Source organism: Rhincodon typus, chromosome 28 (assembly GCF_021869965.1).
Source record: "Rhincodon typus isolate 14 chromosome 28, sRhiTyp1.1, whole genome shotgun sequence".
Classification (NCBI taxonomy): Eukaryota; Metazoa; Chordata; class Chondrichthyes; order Orectolobiformes; family Rhincodontidae; genus Rhincodon; species Rhincodon typus.
Genome location: NC_063359.1, coordinates 31,885,635 through 31,905,943, shown reverse-complemented (window position 1 = coordinate 31,905,943; position 20,309 = coordinate 31,885,635). Strand labels below are relative to the sequence as shown.

Genomic DNA, 20,309 nt, shown 5'->3' with positions numbered 1-20,309 from the left:
AAGAACAAGTCATTAGTCTGCCAACCACAATGTGATTGTTTCTCTAAACAGGTTGGGGCCCTAGCTCTCCAGCTCAGAAGTTCTTGCTGTTTTTTTGCAGTTAAAAGTTACTTTAAGCCTGTAGAAAATATTTTTTTTTCCCCTCCAGCAATTAGCATAAGCCATGACTCTTAAGTCAGAGACTTAATTACAAGTGTGAATCAGTCATCTGCGCCTTGTGCAAATCTGTGAAAATAGCTGGAGAAAGACCACTTGAGAAGCAATGTTCTGGTCAGCACAAGAACCAACTCAGCAAATCGGTGAATTGAGATAACTGAACTGCTTTTCCAGTTTTCTCTGTCCATAACATCATTTTTCCACATTTGTGCAAGGGGACTATATAAGGGAATCAGTTTAATTAGTCGAATTTATGCTGATCATTCATAATTGTTTACCCTGTAGCTAGGGTCTGTTTACTTGCAATAAGTTGAAACCTGGTTTATGTTTTGTTAGCCTAGGTGTAAAAGTCAGGTAAGTTAGAGAATTTACTTATTTTTAAAAATCTTTACTAACCCAGTGAGGTGTGACACTTGTTCAAATTCAAATTCTAGGTTGAATATCTGGTGCACTTAAATGAGTACTTGATCTTCAGCAAAACTTTCCATTCAGTTCTATTTTTTTAATGTTTTAATAATGGTTTACATGAATTAAAAGGATTTTGGTAAGTTTACATGATTAATTGTTCTGAGATTATGAATAACTCTAAAATAAACTTTATAATATAGACAATAATATACATATCTCATACAAGACTGATACAGGTCAATAACTGTCTTCTTCGAAGACATTAAAAGCATTTGTAATTTAAGAAAATACATACAGAAGTAGAATTAGAGCTTCCATAAAACAATACAATTTATATAAGAACAAGAACATTTCAGATTTTCCAATAAGGAGTACAATAGTTTGAATGAATATTCTGGCACTGAAGATGCTGTAAGTCAACACATGCTTTGATTAAAAGAGTACATCCTTCAACATACTCAGTTTTCAAACTTTTAACCTATTTAGTTGACATCAAACATGCAATTTAGAAGTATTTTAATAAAAATGCTTCAGGTGACAGCATAACATTTGCTATTCTCGAATACATCTAAAGGGGGGAGACTCAATATATTTATTTTCAATTAACAATCAAAAATCAAAATTGACTTGAATATTTTGCTGGAAGGCACACAAATCTTTAAATTTTGCAAAGATACAAATCTAATGCTACAACTTTTCAGAATTCTCAAAGTGGTAATAATGGAATGGATTAAGAAATTTATCTTAAGTACTAAAATATTAATTTTTGTATAACCATTAAGAATCATCATAAGTTGCTTTGACATTTCACTTCACCCATTTACCTAGGAAAATATGATTTACACTTCCAAATTGCTAATAGTTACCAGCAGTGCGAATGTAGTTTAAAAAGTTCAGTTTAATGATAAATGCTGATATTGAAAAAAAGTTTTTACAATCAAAGGAAAAAACACCATAGACAAAAATATTGTGAAACTCAGCCTCCTGTTTACTAGGATGCCCTCGGGATCTATATAATAACTGCTGTTTGCTCTAGAACCTAATGCTGTAAAAGTATTCAAGAGACTTGACAGGGTAGCTATGTTTGGTTGTGGGACAGACCACAAATATAGCTAAGTAAAACAGTAGTTACTGCACAGGGAAATTCACTGGGAATTCAGGAGAACCTTCTTCATCCAAAGACTGTTAGTTGAGGCAAGTAGCATTTTGTATTTAAGGAGAAACTAGGTAAACACACAAGAGAAATCAAAAATAATTAAGAGGTGGGAGGTGGTGTGTGTGGAGCATAAAATGTCAGCAAAGGCCAGGCCCGCTAACTGGCCTAATTCTGTGTTGTAAATTCTATGTAAAGTAGGTTTCACAATCAGTCACTTAAAAGGAAAAGTAGAAACTTATAACATGTTAGTACATTATAAAATTTTGTAGGAATATTGAAGAATGATGAAGTTCAAGTAACATGAATAACAACATTTTTAAATCAATAAACAACAAAGTAAGATTGAGAGATCAAGCCAGTCTGAACAGCAGATAACCCTGAAGGAAGCTTGCTAGTATCTAAGAAAGGCTGATGAAAGTAACATCAACACAAAGTGGAGAGCTAATAGGCAAGTTGTTTTTCTCCAATGTAAACTGCATCAAAAGAAAGTTAAGAGTTCTAGCTTTTTTTTAAAGAAAGAGACTAGGTAGGCTGCGGTTGTTCTCCTTAGAGCAGCAAAGGCTGAAATGAGACTGGATTAAGGTGTACAAAATTATGAAAGGCATAGATAAGATAGAAAGAAATAAACATTTCTACTTAGTAGAGGGGGTCAACGACCAACGGACATAGATTTAAAGTAAGGGGAAGAGATTTAGAGGCATTTTGAAGAAACCCCCACCTAGAGGGTGGTTGGTATCTGGAACCCACTGCCTGAAAGGGTGGCAGAAGTGAGAACCTTCACATGTTAATATTTAGTCGAACAACTGAAATGCCATAGCATACAAAGCTATCGGCTAAATGCTGGGAAATGGGATTAAAGAGAAGACCAGCATGGACACAGTGGTTCAAGGGCTTTTTTTCCATGCTGTAAAACTGACTTAAGACAAATAAAACTGTAGAGTATTTGGGAACCAGACATGATTTAAAAAGATAACAGGTTACTCAAAGCATATTGATAGTTATGATTTATAATACATTAGTGAGATGAATTTCTACGCAAGCTATTATCTTTTTGTTTTAAAAAGATTCTTGAATCATACAGTTCTCTTCCTTTTAAAAGAGGACTTAAATATACTTGTTCCAAAACTGGAAATATACAGAACGAACCTACTGGCACCATAAAACACAGCCGATTAGAAGGGTCGGTTATAGTGGCAAAAACTAATACCACTAGTAATCAACATAAAAGAACACAACTAATGTCTCAAAGGGGGATAGGGGTAGATGAAATTTTCAGTTGGAATTCTGAACATATAAGGATGAATGAGAGTTTTAAAAAAATCAGCCTTTTTGTTCTCACAAACATAGTAAAGATTAAGCAACTTTATCAAAACAAAAACTCAGTATAAAATGTACAGAAAACAAACATAGTTCTTACTTCAATACTTAAATTCATGAATAAAAATGAATTTCTGAGGTGAACAATCTAAATAATGAACAGAAGAGTCACAGGTCATTTAATAAGATCATAAAAGGTCCATTTCCCTTTGACCCAAAAAAGCCAATGTTAAATCAGAATTCATAAATGAAACTGGTCCTTCTCATGATGTTCTGATTAGTGTACTTACAGAAACTTTGTTTGATAATATACCCTTTTTAAATCCTGATTTATACCTTTCCTAGCCAGTTTATTACTGTATCTTCACTAACATAATTCTATTTCATTTGTAAATTGAATTATATACTATTTCCAATGTTGGACCATAATGGTACATTTGTACAAATTCTGTATCCAAAATCTCTTTCCTTCCCCTTACAATTTATACATTTTAACTCCTAAACTCAAGAGATCCGATTGCCACTCGATTTAGTCTATTCCTTCAAGCCTTGTAAATTGTTTTCTAGCTTTCCTCTTTTGAACAATACTGAAAGCTCTGACTTTGTTGGTTGTTTGTTAATATGGTATGACGTATTAATAGTGCATTAATCTCAATGTCAGTTCACAGTGATCACCATTAGGTGCTAAAGAACGTTAAAATAAAGTCCTTTCAATTTGAAGTGTCAATACAACTCAAATCTCTGGTAGTTAAACTGTACATTATAACTGAATGATTCAAAATGGCTGTTTGCATATTTTCTTGTGTACATGGTTTTGTGCATCTTAAAAATTAATCCAAAAGGCAAGACAACAAAATAATTTAACTCAATTGTCTTAAAACACAGCTGTAAAGGAATAGCTGGAGAAATACTTAGCCTCTAAATGTTCATTTCATTTTAACACTATTTCAATTTAGTAAGTAATGTGAACAAGATTATACAACATCAGAAATATCCAGATCTGTTACAGGACTCAATTACTCTCTCAAATGAGGCAAAGTTAATTATTGGGATTTACAGTTCATCTCATTTAATATTTTCATTTGTGTTCTTATAACATTGTGGGATATGGTGAGGCCTGATAAAACAAAGTTAGCTCATCTGAATATTGTTCCCGCACGTTGTTCATGATACATTGTGAACAAAAGGTGAGGAAGCAGAATACGGTCAGATGGGAATTTTGACTGCTACAACTCAGGAAAAGTCCACTAGTGGAGATGGTGTCAGATCAGTAAGAGAAAACGAAAGACTATTATTGTTAAGCACAGTCTATCCCCCAACATCAGCAAATGGGACTGGCATTGCAATACTGACTATGACTATTCCAGGCAGCATTGAAGCAGTCCTTTTATGCACATGGTGATATATGTAGGGATCTTATGCACTCTACTTTGGAATATGATGGTCAGAGTGCCCTTAAATGGTAACAATTTCTCAACATATTTCCTACAAAATCCCCTCGAACTAACAGGATGAATCCGAAGTCATATTTATTCTAGTTTTAATTCACACTACTATGAAGGTTCTAGTGGATGCTACTTCAGCTTGGTCACAGTTCCTCTACATCACACATTTGTATAAAATTTTTAGTTTAATACAATGTATCAAAGCATTCATAAGAACACAAATCAAACAAAAATTGACAAAGAGACAAAGGAGGTGGTGCTGGAAGAAAGTGCAAAGTAGTCTTTAATACTTGCCTTAAGAGGAGGAGACAGTGAGGGACAGATTTAAAGGACAGCACTATATAGGGTTGAGCCTGACCAGAAAAAATAAATTCCTGCAATGGTGAGGAAGAGTGAGTCCAGAAAGTATCAAAGGTGGGCAAATATACAATTTTGATACAGTTGTAGGGCTGGGAGAGATTGCAGAGGATGGGTGAATGGGTCTTGATTTTCCCTTCATTAATTTTTCAACAAGAAAATCCCTTTCTTTCTAAAAACAATCATTTTACTTTAAGAGATAGTAGGAACTGCCGATGCTGGATAATCTGAGATAACAAGGTGTAGAGTTGGATGAACACAGCAGGCCAATGACCATCAGAGGAGCAGGAAAGCTGACGTTTCGGGTCTGGACTCTTCTTCAGAAAAGTGCATTTAGTAGAGTGCATTTCTGAAGAAGGGCCCAGACCCGAAACGCAGCTTTCCTGCTCCTCTGATGCTGCTTGGCCTGCTGTGTTCATCCAGCTCTACACCTTGTCATATCATTTTACTTTAATTTTTATTTTCTACTCTATGGCCAAACATGAAAAACATGCATTTCTACAGTAACTTTAACACAACATATCCTTACATAATAAGTTTACAAATAAAATGGACTGGTACAGTGTCCTTTCCAATTGATATCGATAATCGTAATGGTTGGAAATTAGGTTGAGGTACAATTCAACTGAAAGCCAACTGTGTCATTAGACATGGACTTTCCCTTTCATTGGCCAGCAGTGAACTGACTCAAACAGCTGTTGGGTAGGAGTTTAAATTCTGGTAAACACAGCACTTAGAACTGTAATCTCTTTAATAATCATCTCTAAAGGCCACATAGATACAGTACTCACTTGGGAGTTTGTTTTGTGGCTTATGGGGACTCAAAATGATGATTCTAGGACATTCAGTAGGATTCCTGGCAGTGTACGTTTAATAATTCTGTAGTCAAACTGTATTCATGATTTGCTTTTACAGAAAAGGCACAATGTAAAAATCTGTAGAAGTGGTTTACCTTTTCTTGGTTCCCTGTAACATACTTTAATAAGTCAGCTTTTTTCTAATTGTTACTTAGTTCATCACGATCTTCAATTTTCCCTTTTTAAAAAAGAATGTTACCACCAGTGACACTGCAATTTGTGTGCAGGGTGCAAAATTTTCCATTAGTTAAATTCAGTTGATATCTTGATAAAAATTGTGATTTTATTCTCCTCGTGGGCAATTGTACTGAAATGGGCATGGGACAAAGACGTAAGCCACAAAAACAGCAGCTTCAGTTCTCTCAAGTGAAGTCCTATCAAAGTCTATTGGGCACAATTCGACAGGATTGTGGAATCACCCTTTAAGTCATAATTGCTCAATTTCTTGTTTTGGCTGGTTATGGCTGCATTCCACATAGGAGTGAATACTGTCACCCACTGATGACAAAGCACACCCGTATAGCTTACATTACCATCAATAATCTCTCATGAGAGAAAGTGAAAAAAGTTATTAAACCCTTGCATAAAATATTAAACCAGTACTTAAATATTAAAAATACACAAATACCTGAATATTCATGGCTAATTCTAGCCTTATCTTCAAACAATAGTGAGAAATCAGACTTTTACCCTTGTTGTTTAAGGCATCACCTGCATTGTAGTCACTGTCTGACAATGTTATTCTCTAGATGCCTGGCACCTATTAGGCAGATCTGCTACTGGAGTTGCAGTTGGTGAACTGTAATGCCACAAGTCATTTCTCTTTTTGAAAATGGGTTTTCTTTGCAGCTGTTAAATCACTTTCAAAGATGTTTTACCGTTGTATTCACCATAGGTTACTCAGAATTTTGCAAAAAAAAAGGCAGTTGTCATATAACAACATATTTTAACTAGTCAGTATTGTGAAATCATTGTAGATGATGGCTATGCAACGCTGCTTGTAGAACATGGGGTACTTTGGGTGCTACTAATGCTGTGATTGGTGCTGCTGTTCTCAGATGTAGGTGGATTAGTGAAAACAGGCTGCTTCTTTTCAGAAGGACCTACAAGGTAGAAATAGGTAATAAACTAGTAATCAAATTTCATCAGCACAACAGTGTCATAGACCTGCATACACATTTACAGTGCTTCCTTATTCATCTCCATAAAAGTTGTGACCAGTGCTAATTTAACCTAACATTCATTCATAAATACATACAAACATTACTAGTAAGCTTAATAAAATGGCTTCTGCAGTTTGGTTTTGACTTAATACCCAGCTATAAATGTAAACCTAGCCAACTTCATATTAAGCTGATTATGCATAAATTTAGTGAAGTGAGCTTAAGTCTTTTTTAATATAATCATCCACTTCAGCAACAATATCTGGCGCAATAAGTTAGCTTTAGTTGAAAAGGGAACAGACAATACAGTAAAGTTTAATTGAAATTTAAAGGGATGTGACTGGTTATAGCTGAGGCCTCAAAAGTACTAACAGTTCTTAAAAAAATAACTTTGAAAGAGGTTAAACAATATATGATTAAAATAAATTAAATGGAAAGAAACCCAGTGTGGGAAGGAAACCCACTGTGGAACACAAACTGGAATCTGGGCAAAAGTGATGGATGATATAACCCTCCAGTCCCAGCAACATCCTGGTAAATCTTTTCTGAGCCCTCTTCAATTTAATAATTTCCTTCCTATAGCAGGACGACCAGAAACTGTACACTGTGCTGTATACAGTACTTCAAAAGTGGCCACATCAATGTCCTTGGAAAGACAACACAGAGAACGTCCAGATTCCGATGTAGCTCGCTGATGGGATTGTCAAGTGGGAGGCCAATTAGTGGTCAGAGGTAATTGTCGCCATCGAATTAAGGATGATGCACATGGGCTGGAGAGCCAACTGGATGCCCTCCAATAGTGACACATCTGAGTCAAGAGCTGCCAATGTAGACAGGACAGAATGAATGTGGCTCCAACCATAGATAAGCTCTGATCACTTTTTTTGAAATATGAAAATAGAAAGAGCCTACAACTGACAGGCCAGCCTCAATGAAGGGGTAACCCTCCACAGAGCAGCTTGAGGATACAGCTTAGTTGGTTATATTGTAACAGTTGGGGATTTAAAAAGTCTGCTGGAGCAATCACCTTCCAGTCTGCCATGAGGAGGCGGTCTCCTCTGATTGGCCATATTTTGGTGATCATAGGGAGCCCAGATTTTGGCTGTAAATTTCAGTTGGTGAGGACACTGTTATATTTATCTTCATTTGCAACCTGCTACTTGTAGGCAGGTGGCTTTTCAGACCTGTCCTCCTCGAAAATGATATGGGGCACGTTATTCTACCAAATCAAATCAACTTTCCAGCTGGTAGTGGGAAATTCCTGGCTAATCCGCCACCAGTGCTGCTCCAACAGCCTTTGAAAATCTGGTTTTTAGTATCTGAAAATCAGAGAGGGAGTGCGGCAAATTGAGAGTAAAAACTATCGGTAAAATATCAAATTATCAATATCTATAGTATTAATAATAAATCTAAGTTGGTACTCACGAGTGTGTGAATAGATATACCACAGAGCTGCAATCAGTAATGCTCCAATGACAAATGCACCAAATGCAATTCCTAATGCAGCTGACATTCCCAATCCCTGGAACACAGGAGGATCTAAAACATAACAATGGCTCAATTAGAATCAGGTTACAAAATTTAAACTACACCAGACTAAAGCAAAATATTCTGGTCTTCTAAAGAGACACATATATATCAGATTCAAACCGTTAAGTAGAAAGTGTACTAACTCAACTGTTGGTTTTAGAAACTTGGTTTGCAAAATAGAACTTTTCCATTCTGTAAATAAAGTTTAGTAATCAAAAGAATTATTTTATCATTGACACTTCAAACTTTAAAATAAGACCATAAAATGTGGGAGCAGAAGTAGGCCATTTGGCCCATCAAGTCTGCACTGCCATTCAATGAGATCATGTCTGATTCTCAACTCCAATTCCCTGTCTTTTACCCAGAACTCGATTTCCTTAACTGATTAAACATCAGTCTATTCTAACTTCAAATATACTTAACAACCCAGCCTCTACAGCCCTCTGCTGTAAAGAATTACACAGATTTACTACCCTCAGAGAAGACATTCTTCATCTCCGCCCTAAGCGGCTAACTCCGAGATTACATCCTTTGGTCCTGGACTCTCCCACAAGAGGAAAAATCCCCTCAATATTTACCCTGTAAAGCCTCCTAAGAATCTTTTATGCTCCAATACAGGTCACTCTTCATTCTGCTAAAGTGCAATAAGTACAAGCTGAACTTATTCAATCTCTCCTCATAAGAAAATCCCTCCATATCTAGGATCAGCCTAGTGAAACTTCTCTGGACTGTCCCCAATGTCAGCACACCTTTCCTCAGTTAAGAAAACCAAAATCATTCACAGCACAAGACTTTATTTGTGTACTCCATTACCTTTGAAATAAAGGCCAACATTTTATTTGTCTTTCCTATTACTTGCTAAACCTGTAATACTAACTTTTGAGATTCCTGCATGAAGACTGCCAAATCCCTCTTTAGCTTTCTCCATTTAAATGTTTAGTTCTTCTATTCTTCCTTCCAAGGTGCATAACCTCACATTTTCCCACATTATAGTCCACGTCAAGTTTTTGCCCACTCACTTAACCCTTATCCTTTAAAAACAGCTTGTATTTATATATTCTGTACTTTTGACATTACAAGATGCGTTGAGATGCTTCTCAGGAACATTATTAAACAAAACTTGACAGCAAGTCACATTGTTACAAATTATCAAAAGCCTGGTAGAAGAGTTCATTTTTAAGGTGGGAGAGTAAGTTGTGAAGAGGATATAAATAAGTTACAAAAGGGATACAAATAGTTTAAATGAGTAGGCAGGAAGAATAAGAAAGAAGCATTATCTAAATAGTGAGAGATTGCAGAGCTTCAAGATGCAGAGCAATCTCGGTGTCCTCGCTGATAAATCTCAAGTGACCATTAAGGAGGTGCAGCAAGTAATCTGGAAAGTTGACACAATGTTATAGTTTATAGCAAAGGGAATTGAATGCAAAAGAAGAACGGTTATGCTTCAGCTATACAGTACACCACTGAAATCACATCTAAGTAGGCCACTTGCTCCGTTGAGTCTGTGCCACCATCCTGTAGGAAGATGGCTGATCTGACATTTCTCACTTCCACTTTTCTGCCCTTTTCCAAATACTTCATAACATCAAGTTACATGAAATATCATGAGCTAACATATATTGGAGTAATTTATAACAGCAAATACTGTATTTTAATAACCTGTATAGGTAACCCTTGGGGCCCCCACTGATCAAGAATACATCTGTCTTAGCCTTAAATATTTTCAATGACTCTGCCCCCATAGCTCTCTGCAGCCAGGAGTTCCAAAGACACTCAATCCTCAGAGGAGCGACTCCTCCCTGACTTGGTCTTAAATTGGTGTCCCTTTATTCTGAGGCTATTCCATCCGGTCCTGGATTCTCCCATGATGGAAAAAAATCTTCCTCTCAGCACAGCATTTACCCTGTCAAGCCCCTTAAGTTTTAATGAGATCTCCTCTCATTCTTCTAAACCCTAACGAGTACAATCCCAAGTTGTTAACTGTGTATAGTTATGATCTCTATTTAAGGAAGGATGCAAATGCAGAGGTTTACTAGACTAATACCTGTAATGGACAGGTTATCTTATGAGGAAAGACAGGCAAAGCCTGTCTCTAATGCAGTTTAGAAGAATAAGAGGTGACTTGATCGAAACATATAAGCTCCTGAGGGATCTTAACAAGGTGCATGTGGAAAGAATGATTTTCTAATGGTGAGTCTAGAAATTAGGTCTGTTTTAAAACAAGGGTTAACCCCTTCAACATAAAGAGAGAATTTTTTTTTCAGGGTTGAGTCTTTGGAGCTCAAAAGGTAGTTGAAGAGTGATCTTTGAATATTTTGAAGGCAGGGGTTGGTAGATTTTTGATAAGCAAGGGGATTTAAAAAAAGTTAAGGATGGACAGAATATGGAGTAGTCGGACTAGCCATGATCTTATTGAAGGGCAGTGCTGACTCCAGGGACCAAATTGTGTACTCCTACTCTTAATTCAAATGTTCATGTGTCTTAAAGTTAGAGAGACGTAAAGGGGCTTGGTGACAGTAAAGCCATCAATGGCGCAGCCATTAAAATCGGGGATGCACAAGATGCCAGAACAAATAGCTTGGAGGACTGCATGACTGGAGGAGGTTACATATAGGAAGGGGCAAGGCCAAAGTGGGATTTAACTGGAACTGACTCTGGTGTTCTTGCAGAGTGCCTATGTTCCTTTATACTTTCTTTGAAACATGTCAAGAATTTTAGGTGTAAGTGTGAAAGTTAGGAGATACATTTTAGGTGTATAATTTCTTACCTAAGTGTATAAATACATGAGTTCAAAGAGATACGGGGAGACAAAGATAAAATGGCAAAAAGACTGGTATGCAAACACTTCATAACATCAAGTTACAGGAAATATCATGAGCTAACATATTGGAGTAATTTATTACAGCAAATACTGTATTTTAATAACCTGTATAGGTACAAGAGTTAAAACTGACTTTTCTTGAACTTCTTCTCCCGCCCTATAAAGTACTTTAACATTTCTATAACAAACCAACGTATCATCCACCACATAAGAAGTGTTTCAGACGTGGCAAAATAACCAAGCAAAGATACTTACCTGGCCTGTGACTTGTGAGGTCTGGGCCATCTGGTCTGTGACTTGTGGGAGCTGGTTCCTCCTGACTGGAGGGGTCTGGGAATGTGGGACAAACTAGAAGGTAAAACAGGTTTACATTATTTTAATGTGAACAAGACTGTCCTCTGACGGTACCTTACAAGCCTTAGAGCTGTAAGTTATTACTACATACTAATTTTGCTTTAAATAATCTTAAAAAATACTAATTCTGAAGATCTCAATATTTTCAGTTTGCTTTTACAGATTGAGTAAAATATTTTAAAATAAAGCAATCACACGGTGTGACTACTGCCATCACCATATTTGTTTGGCTGAATTAAACATTTCCTTGTTAATGTTTAGAAATACTACTAATTGAATCGCAAAATAATTACTTATGAGGTAAGCCATTCAGTCCATCTTGGCTCTTTTGTCTAGATGAAGTGCAAAATCTTCTTACTGCAGCATAGAACTGCTTTTTAAAGTGGTGGTGATTTTACACAGTAAGTAGTTTTGTCTCCATTACAGTATACAGAAGTGCTCCATATATTGATAATGCTTTGTATGAAGAAACACTTTCCAATATTAAATTTAAATTTGAAAAAGGGAAATTCAGATCTATGTGCCTTACTCCGTTTAAAATAAATTATCCAGATTTACATTTTCCATGTCATTTACAATCTAGAATACTTCTGTAAGATTACTTTGCCAACATCTCCTTCTCCAGTTTTTCCTCACACTACTTCTGGGACTCAATGAGCAAAACTGGATAAAGTATTCAAAATGTAGTCCGCCAGAAGAACTTTGGACCTGAGGGAAGAAAGTGGCTAAAAGTTCTGCATAAAATATTTATGGCACAGATATCAATCCAAGATAGGAAGCCATCCAAATAAATAATGCAGCTATCGTCTTATCATGTTTGGTATCTTCATGCTCTACACTGAGTAAGAAATGTCCTGGAATGTCTCCTGCCAAATTCAATGACTCCCACCAGGGAAGAAACAATGCTTTCCCAACAGACAGCTTTTTATAATGGCTTTAACTACTTCCAGCTTGTCCTGACACTGTGCATATCACAGCCTATCCAAAAAGGCCTGAGCAAGAGGTGCAAAGATGCAGAACACAGCTGCTCCAGCTACATGGGTAAGTGGTTGGGGCTGGGACAGGACTTGAAAGTCTCAAAAGGGTTTCATCAACAAATTGGATTACCTGATCCAAGTATATTTTTAGAAGGGTCCTTTTAATCCAGGTCAATGTGATTCAAAACTTATTTTCACCTGCCTGTTTTGCATTACTGTTAAAGACAGTCCTGAATAGATCCTCTCTCACACCTAATAGATGATGCAGATCTGGCCAAGGTTTCACTGTCCTTTTCAATGTTCCTTCTTTCAGAAGCATACACATCTAGTATCAAATATCCTTATTTACACCTCATTCAAAAAACATGCATTTGCAGAGGAGGTAACTCCACAAAACCACTCAGCGCTCTGCTTAGCAGAGTGGTCTCCACACTCAGCCACATGTACGAGGTGCTGCCATGTTGCCTCAGATGAAATGGAGGCAGCCTGCTCACTTATCTCAGTTTGTAGAAATGCACAAGGCAGTCATCCTCAGCATGGATACACTAGTAGAGCACATCCAGAGGCTGCTGCTCTTAGCTTCAATGCAGTTACAGCTACGCACCAGGCCCTGGTGCAAAGGTAGTCTCTCTCTCTTTCTCTCTCATTCACTCAGACAGACCAATATGGCTGATGACAATGATGTCCAAAGATGTGCAGATTAGGTGAATTGGCCATGCTAAATTGCCCATGGTGTTCGGCGATGTGTAGATTGGGTAGGTTACAGGGGGATGGGTCTGGGTGGGATGCTCTGAGGTTCGGTGTGGACTTGTTGGGCTGAAGGGCCTGTTTCCACACTGTAGGGATTCTAATAACAGCACACCACTCTCATCCCTCTTGTGGCCACCTCAAGCCTGAGGCTAGTGTTCCAGGAAGAAGGAAGGAAAAAGAAGTTGGGACACAACTCCAAGTATGTCTGCACCGTTTGTGCCACTGACAGTCTCTGCTGCAGAGTTTGTGCATGTCAATGCACTGTTGCTATGTACATTTTCATTAGTTGTACATATAGTTCTCCAAGAGATAAAAGTCAGAAAATGCTGAAAATCTTCAGACCAGGCAATTTCAGTAAAAAGAAACAGAGTCAAGAGTTCACATTAACGATGGACCCTCAATCCTATTCGTCAACCCTCTCTATTACTTCACCAAAAGAACTCAATTAAGTTAGACAAACACAATTTGTATTTTTGGGAAATCTGAGCTGACTTTCTTTTATTTAAGGATCCATTTCCATTTATCCTTGAGCTTGATGTGATTTTGCACTCCAGTGGGGTATTTTACCTGATGTGGCAATGTTATGTTATCCTTTGTTACATAGGAAACTAGACATGAATATTGTGACATTGATTATTCAAAGTTATTTATTACAAGCATACAATTACATATAAACATTACATTCATCAGACACAACATCTAGGCTAATGTTAAGCTACTAAGTTACACATAGTAGCATACTTCTTGTAGCATGTCACACTTAAAAGTGATTTGGAGTAAGATGGAATATATGACATTCATGCCCTTAGGTCAAATGCTATGATAGTGATGGTATCATCGGCATGTCACTTAAAGGTATATTGACATACTGATCATTAAACATTAAATAACAGATTCCAAACTAAAATCTAGAATATATTTTTAAAATTACATTGTATTTCAGAAAGCACTGATTGTGTTTTGGCTTAAACTGGTTTCTAAGGTGAACAACCAACTTTACTTCAGTCAACTGCTTTAAATAAAAATGTAAAATAAAACTCTAAAATAGGGTGCAAATGTTGTTTAAAATGAATTTTGAAGCTCACCTTACAGAGCCAAATCCAATTAATTGCACATTTTTTTTGTCTATGCTGTCTTGGGAACTAGACAAACAGAAGCAGGAAACATGAAAATTTGGAAAGGCTCAGCCCATGCAAAGCTGCAGAGGGAGGGAAGGAAAAGCAGCTATAGGAATGACACACAACACTGTAAAATAGGAAGGAAGATCAGATTTCAGGTCTGCCTGAAACAATAACATAATGACTATAAACATTTCAGCACCAATACCTGTCCTTTTTAAAAGAATGTTATTGACATCAGTATGTCTTTATCAGCATATTTAAAACTGCACAAATGATTGAGAAACTAACTCAAGGTCAGAATTGGGGCATGCATACATAAATATATTTGCACTTATCTACTTTTAGTTCAGCAAACTGTTATCAGCATTTATTTTAAACTATATCATTATACATTTTGAGGAATTAATGTTTTGTCAATTAGTTGCAAGATCTGAGCTTTTGCTGACAAGTCTAGAAATAATTGTTAGATTATTTCCTCACAACACTCAGTGAACACGCGAAGACAAAAAAATTACAACACATCTGCTAACTTGAACAGGATGTTGGTATCATGACAGCGCACTTGAACTGGAAGTAGTGCAAATTTGCTGCTGCCTCAGTTTAGCTAGCCAACCCTCCACCTTTAATGATGGTATATTCCCCACTACTTGTATAAGATGTTGGTGCTGTTGGCTTTATCACTGTGGACAAAAAACACACTGAAACCAGATGCAGTGTGTTGTTTGTTGGTGCCTCTCCCTCAATGTACAACTAGGCGCTGGGCACTGCCCTTAATAATATCTGTATATATCTTACTGTTGCACTTGAACAGGAAGTTTCTTTTAATTTCAGAAATATACTTTACATAAAAATATCTTCATATACATACATAGTCACTAAAGCAGTTTGGTTCTGTACAGTAGCATATAAAGAAACAAAGATTGTTTGACTCAATCCAGCAAACAAACCAAAGGCATTTCTTTCTTGTACAAGATTACAGTTACATATATTTGAGGTGGGCATCCAATAACTGAACGGACCCTCATTGTACTTTGGCTGAAAGACCTGAGACAGTGGTCATTCCCCACTGTGCTTTGGTGGCAGCTGCCCTAGGCTTTAGTGTGTTCCTCGCACACAGTCCAGGAGCTTGGAACGTGCCGGTCTGTACTCCGTTAGGTTCAACTCCTTGCTCAGAAACATCAACAGGTTTCAGGTAGACCAAAGAGCCTCTTTCATCGAATTGATGGCCCTCCAGGCGCAGTTGATGTTTGTCTTGGTACGCATCCCAGGGAACAGAACACAGAATCCTGCATCATAGAGATGCTTAGTAAAAACCTTGACAAAAACCAATGCATCTTTCTCCAGACTTCCTTTGCAAAGGCACATTGCAGAAGGTTTTTGACAGTTTCTAATCCCCACAGCCACGATGATGGCAGTGTGCGGTAGTGCAGAGTGTTCTGATGTACATGAAGGGATCTCACAGGCAGTGCCATTCTCACCAGCAGCCAAGCAGTGTCTTGGTGCTTGTTGGAAAGTTCTAGTGATGAGGCATTCTGCCAAATGACTATGACAGTCTGCTCAGGAAACAACCAGACAGGATCCACCCTCTCCTTTTCCTGCAGGATTTTCCTACATGCTGACCACTTCCAGATGGAACTGTGGTCAAAGGTGTTTTGCTTTGCAAATTTCTTCACAAAGCACAGGAGATACCGAAAATTCCAACTACTTGGAGTGTTCCATGGCAACAAGGTCAATCCCATCCTTAGCATCACCAGGGAAAGGCAGAACGTCAGTACATACTGAGGCTTGAAGTTTATGTACAGAGGGTCTATGTACAGCTTGATGCAGCCACACACAAAGGTGGCTATCAGGATGAGGGTGGTATCGAGTACGTTCTTCTCCCACTTAGCTAAAATTTTGTACATGATATTCCTGCAGACACGGTCCATCTTAGACCTCCAGTTGAAGGGGAAAATGGCTCGGATGACTCCAATGGTGCAGCTTTGGGAACGGGCCAGACCTGCACCATGTACAACAACAGAGTGCCTGACACCTGATGACGTTTTTACTCGCAATGGAGATGGGGCAGTGCACACAAAAGCCCAGTTTCTGTCTCAATTTGGTAATATGCTCCTCCCAAGTCTTTGCGCATGCCCCAGCCCCTCTGACTCATATTCCCAGCACCTTCGGGTGATCTGTCCTGACGGCGAAGGGGATAAAGGATCGGTTGGCCCAGTTCTCAAAGAATGTGGCCTTACGCTTGCCTCGATTTACCTTGGCTCCCAAGGCCAGTTCAAACTGGTTGCAGATGCTTATGAGTTTCGCACTGACAGTGAATCGGATCAGAAAATGACATCATCCACGTACAGGGAGGCTTTGACCTGCAGGCCTCCACTGCCTAGAATAGTCACCCCTCCCAGGCTCGCATCCTTCCTGATGGATTCAGCAAAAGGATCTATACACCACAGATACAAGGCAGGAGAGTGTTGCCAGCCCTGCCTGATTCTGGATCAGATCGGGAAACTTTCTGCTTCCCACCCTTAATTGAGACTGCACTACTGCTGTTGGTGATGAGCAGTCAGATCCAATTATGGATTCCCTCCCCAAAGCCCATTTTGCAGAGCACGTCCCACTTGTAGGTATATGATATCCTGTCAAAGGCCTTCTCCTGGTCTAGGCTGATGAGGCAGGTGTTCACCTCCCCTCCCTGTCCTGCACATGGACGATCGTATCCCTGAGAAGCGCGAGGCTCTGAGATGGTCCTGCCCTGTAAAGCACACGTTGGTCAGGGTGAATCATTGATCCCAGAGCAGATCTGACCCGTTTAGCAATGACCTTGGATAGGATTTTGTAATTTGCATTTAGCAGTGAAATTGGTCTCCAATTTCTAATTTCCTCTCTCTCCCACTTCCGTTTGTAGATAAGGGTGATGGTTCCTCATTGATTCACATTTGCTACCTGCCAGAAGCATACGATTATACACCTCCAGAAAGTCTTGGCCAATCAGTTGGTACCAGTGATGAAAACATTTTGCTCCCAGACTGCACTGTAACTGGAACCAGTCATATTGCAGCCCTTGTTGCTGTGTCTCCTTCACTAGCCCACTGACTGTCTCTTTCTTCTTTTTACAGTTCCCCTCCCCCATTGTTTCATCCACAGCTCGGTGGAACCAAAAGTAGTGTGCCCCACTGCTGCTGCCCACCCTACCATTCGTCCTGCTGGGGCAAAACCTTGCCACTGTCTCTCTGGCCTCTCCCCTCACTGCAGTCTGCTGCATTTGTCCTCTTGCCTGCTCTCCTCTGGCCTCACACCTCGCTGTGGCCAGCACTATTGGCCTACAACTGCACTCGGGGAGTGGGGCAGAGAGTAAGGTGCTTTGTGTGATGAATGTAGTTGGGGCTGGGAATCTGCCCCTTTAAGGCAGCAGGACAGGTAACTCAGTGGCAGAGCTTGGGTCCAGTCTAGAATTAGTTGTGGAGATGCGAGCATCGGTAATAAAGTATTCCTATTCAGATTTACCATTTGTCTACCTGCTATATAATTCCTGGCTGCAAAGGAAGCACCAACATAACATTTGGCAACAAGAGTGGGATCTAGCACATGAACTATGTGCACAGTTTTTTTCTATCTGGAGAGGTCGCCCAGACTTCACAAACGGTGTAAGGAGGTAACATCGAGGAAGTGGTCATGAGTGGATTCGGGCCACAGTCCACGCCAGGAAGGAAACGGAAACTAGTAATTGGGCCAAGAGCAGCAGTTATGAAGGGACTCTGACCAATGGCTAAAGAAGAGAGTATGCAACGGGATTACTGAAACTGTCATGGAGAGCACTTGCGAGGGGACTCGGGGTGTGGGTGACACCAGGGAGGAATGGTACACTAGCACAGATGGTGCGGGAGCAGCTGACATGGACAGCATTCACCAAGGGGACTCGGGCTGCAAACTACTAGACTCAAGCAGTGGGAAAACAAAATGGTGGTCCAGTTTGGGGTGATGGATTCATTTGATGAAGTGTCAGAAAATTGACCTTTATAATGGAACACTTTAATTTGTTCTTAAAGGCAAACAAAGTGGCTGAGGTCATCTCGGTACCAGTTTTCTTAAGAACCATTGGAAGCAAGACCTTTGCAATTCTCAGCAGTGTGGTGCAACCAGAGAAACTTGCAGACAAGGCATTCCCAGAGTGATGTTAAGTGTTATGAAATTATTTCGCAAATAAGCTGATGATAGCAGTTATTTCCATTATTACAAACAGGTACAGCATATAGCATGGAAGAGAATCCACTGCCCAATTTGTGGCCACCTTAAAGAAGTTAGTGAACACTGCGAATTCAGAAGGTTCCTCCAAGCCTTGTGGGACCATTTGGCTTGTGGCCTTTGATTTTAAGCCACCCTAACAAGGAGATATCTGGATTTCGAGGCAGCTTTTGAACATGCTACCTCAATGGAGTTGGCCACAAGCAAGGCAAACCAGTTGCTTGATGACGCCAGGGTACATCAAGTAGTGAAAGCTTGGCAAAGTGCATTAGAATGCAGCCGATGTGGCAAGAATGGTTACAAGGAGTCAACATGTTGGACTCGAGAAGCCCGTGCCACAGATGTAAGCGAGTGGGTCATATTGCCCAAAATTGCCAGGTACAACCCAAATAAGGAGAGTTAGAAAGAAACAACCCTGAGGACAAGGCATAAGGTACATGCTGCCAGCCTGGGAGTAGACAGTGCCAGCTGGTCTGCAGAAGGTGGCCCAGAGTCAGCAGTTTCAGTTAAACTGAGTGTGAAATTGATTGTTTCTAGGCTCTTCCCAAAGCAGAGAGGAAGACAGTAAAAATGGAAGTGGATACAGGCACAGTGGGGCCCCTGATTCACGAATCTGTCTATAAGATGAAATTGAGGGCACTATGACTGAAGTCTACCAAGATTATACTATGAACATACTTGGAACAAGTGGTGTCACTGAAGGGCTACGTACTGCTGAAAGTACAGTTAAGAGGCCAGTGTGTAGAACTGTTATTTTGCATGGTAAAAGGCACACACTCGGCATTATTTGGACACCGCTGGTTATAAAACTTAAAGGTTGAACAGGGGTATGCTTAATAGGCTGGGTGAACTCAAACATGGGTTTGCGAGAGATCCTGAACAAGTACAAAGATGCCTTCAAAGGGATCCTGGGGGAAACAAAAAGGAGTCAAAATTACATTACAGCTGAAACCTGAGGCTCAGGAGTCTGAAGATGCATCTGGTACCATACGCCATCTGGCCGAAAGTGGAGGCAGAACTGGAATGGGTGGTGAATCTGGGAGCACTGGAACTAGTAACCACCAGTGATCAAGTCACTCCCATTGTTTTGGTCTTAAAAACAGATGGTATGGTAAAGATTAGTGGTGACTTTAAGGTCACAGTCAACCCAGTGGGCCAATACCCCTTTCGACTCCGAAGACCTATTCAGTGGACTAGCAGGGGACATGAAATTTTTAAATATGTATCTGTTACAGGCCTACCTATAGATATAGGTCATGAGGGAGTCTCAGCTGCTGCTGATGATAGTGACACACAGGGGACTTTTCTGCTACAAGCGATGACTTGTAGGCATCGCATCAGTACCAGCTACGTTCCAGAGGAATACCCTGCATTATGTAAACATGGATCAAATATTAAGAATGTTGCCAGGAATCCAGTGTTGTCTGGATGATATTTTGATTACTGAATCCTTGGAAGAGCAGCATTTGAAAAAAAAAATTAAGAAGGAACCCAAAAAAGATTGCAGGAGCATGGGCTACAAGCAAAAAAGAAGGAAATGCGATTTTTTTTCTTTAAAAGGCTCCTTCGAGTACGCGGGCCATGTAATTGATGGGGAGGGAATCCACAAAGCACCCAAGAAGATGGAGGCTATCACAAAGGCCTCTAGACCAGAGAATGTG

At 39.3% G+C, this 20,309-nt stretch overlaps 1 protein-coding gene across 2 annotated transcripts in view; it reads right to left on the bottom strand.

Annotated features, from left to right (window-relative positions):
• Positions 1-643: 643 nt before the first annotated feature.
• LOC109936100 overlaps positions 644-20,309 on the bottom strand; it is a 129,346-nt gene continuing 109,680 nt past the window's right edge. For both annotated transcript variants that reach the window (XM_048613611.1, XM_048613612.1), the window contains 3 exons: positions 11,466-11,558; positions 8,285-8,398; positions 644-6,799 (listed from right to left, as the gene is read on the bottom strand). In XM_048613611.1, the coding sequence (XP_048469568.1) occupies positions 6,681-6,799; positions 8,285-8,398; positions 11,466-11,558 (326 nt within the window). In that variant the 3' untranslated portion in view covers positions 644-6,680. The remainder of the gene's footprint in view (positions 6,800-8,284; positions 8,399-11,465; positions 11,559-20,309) is intronic.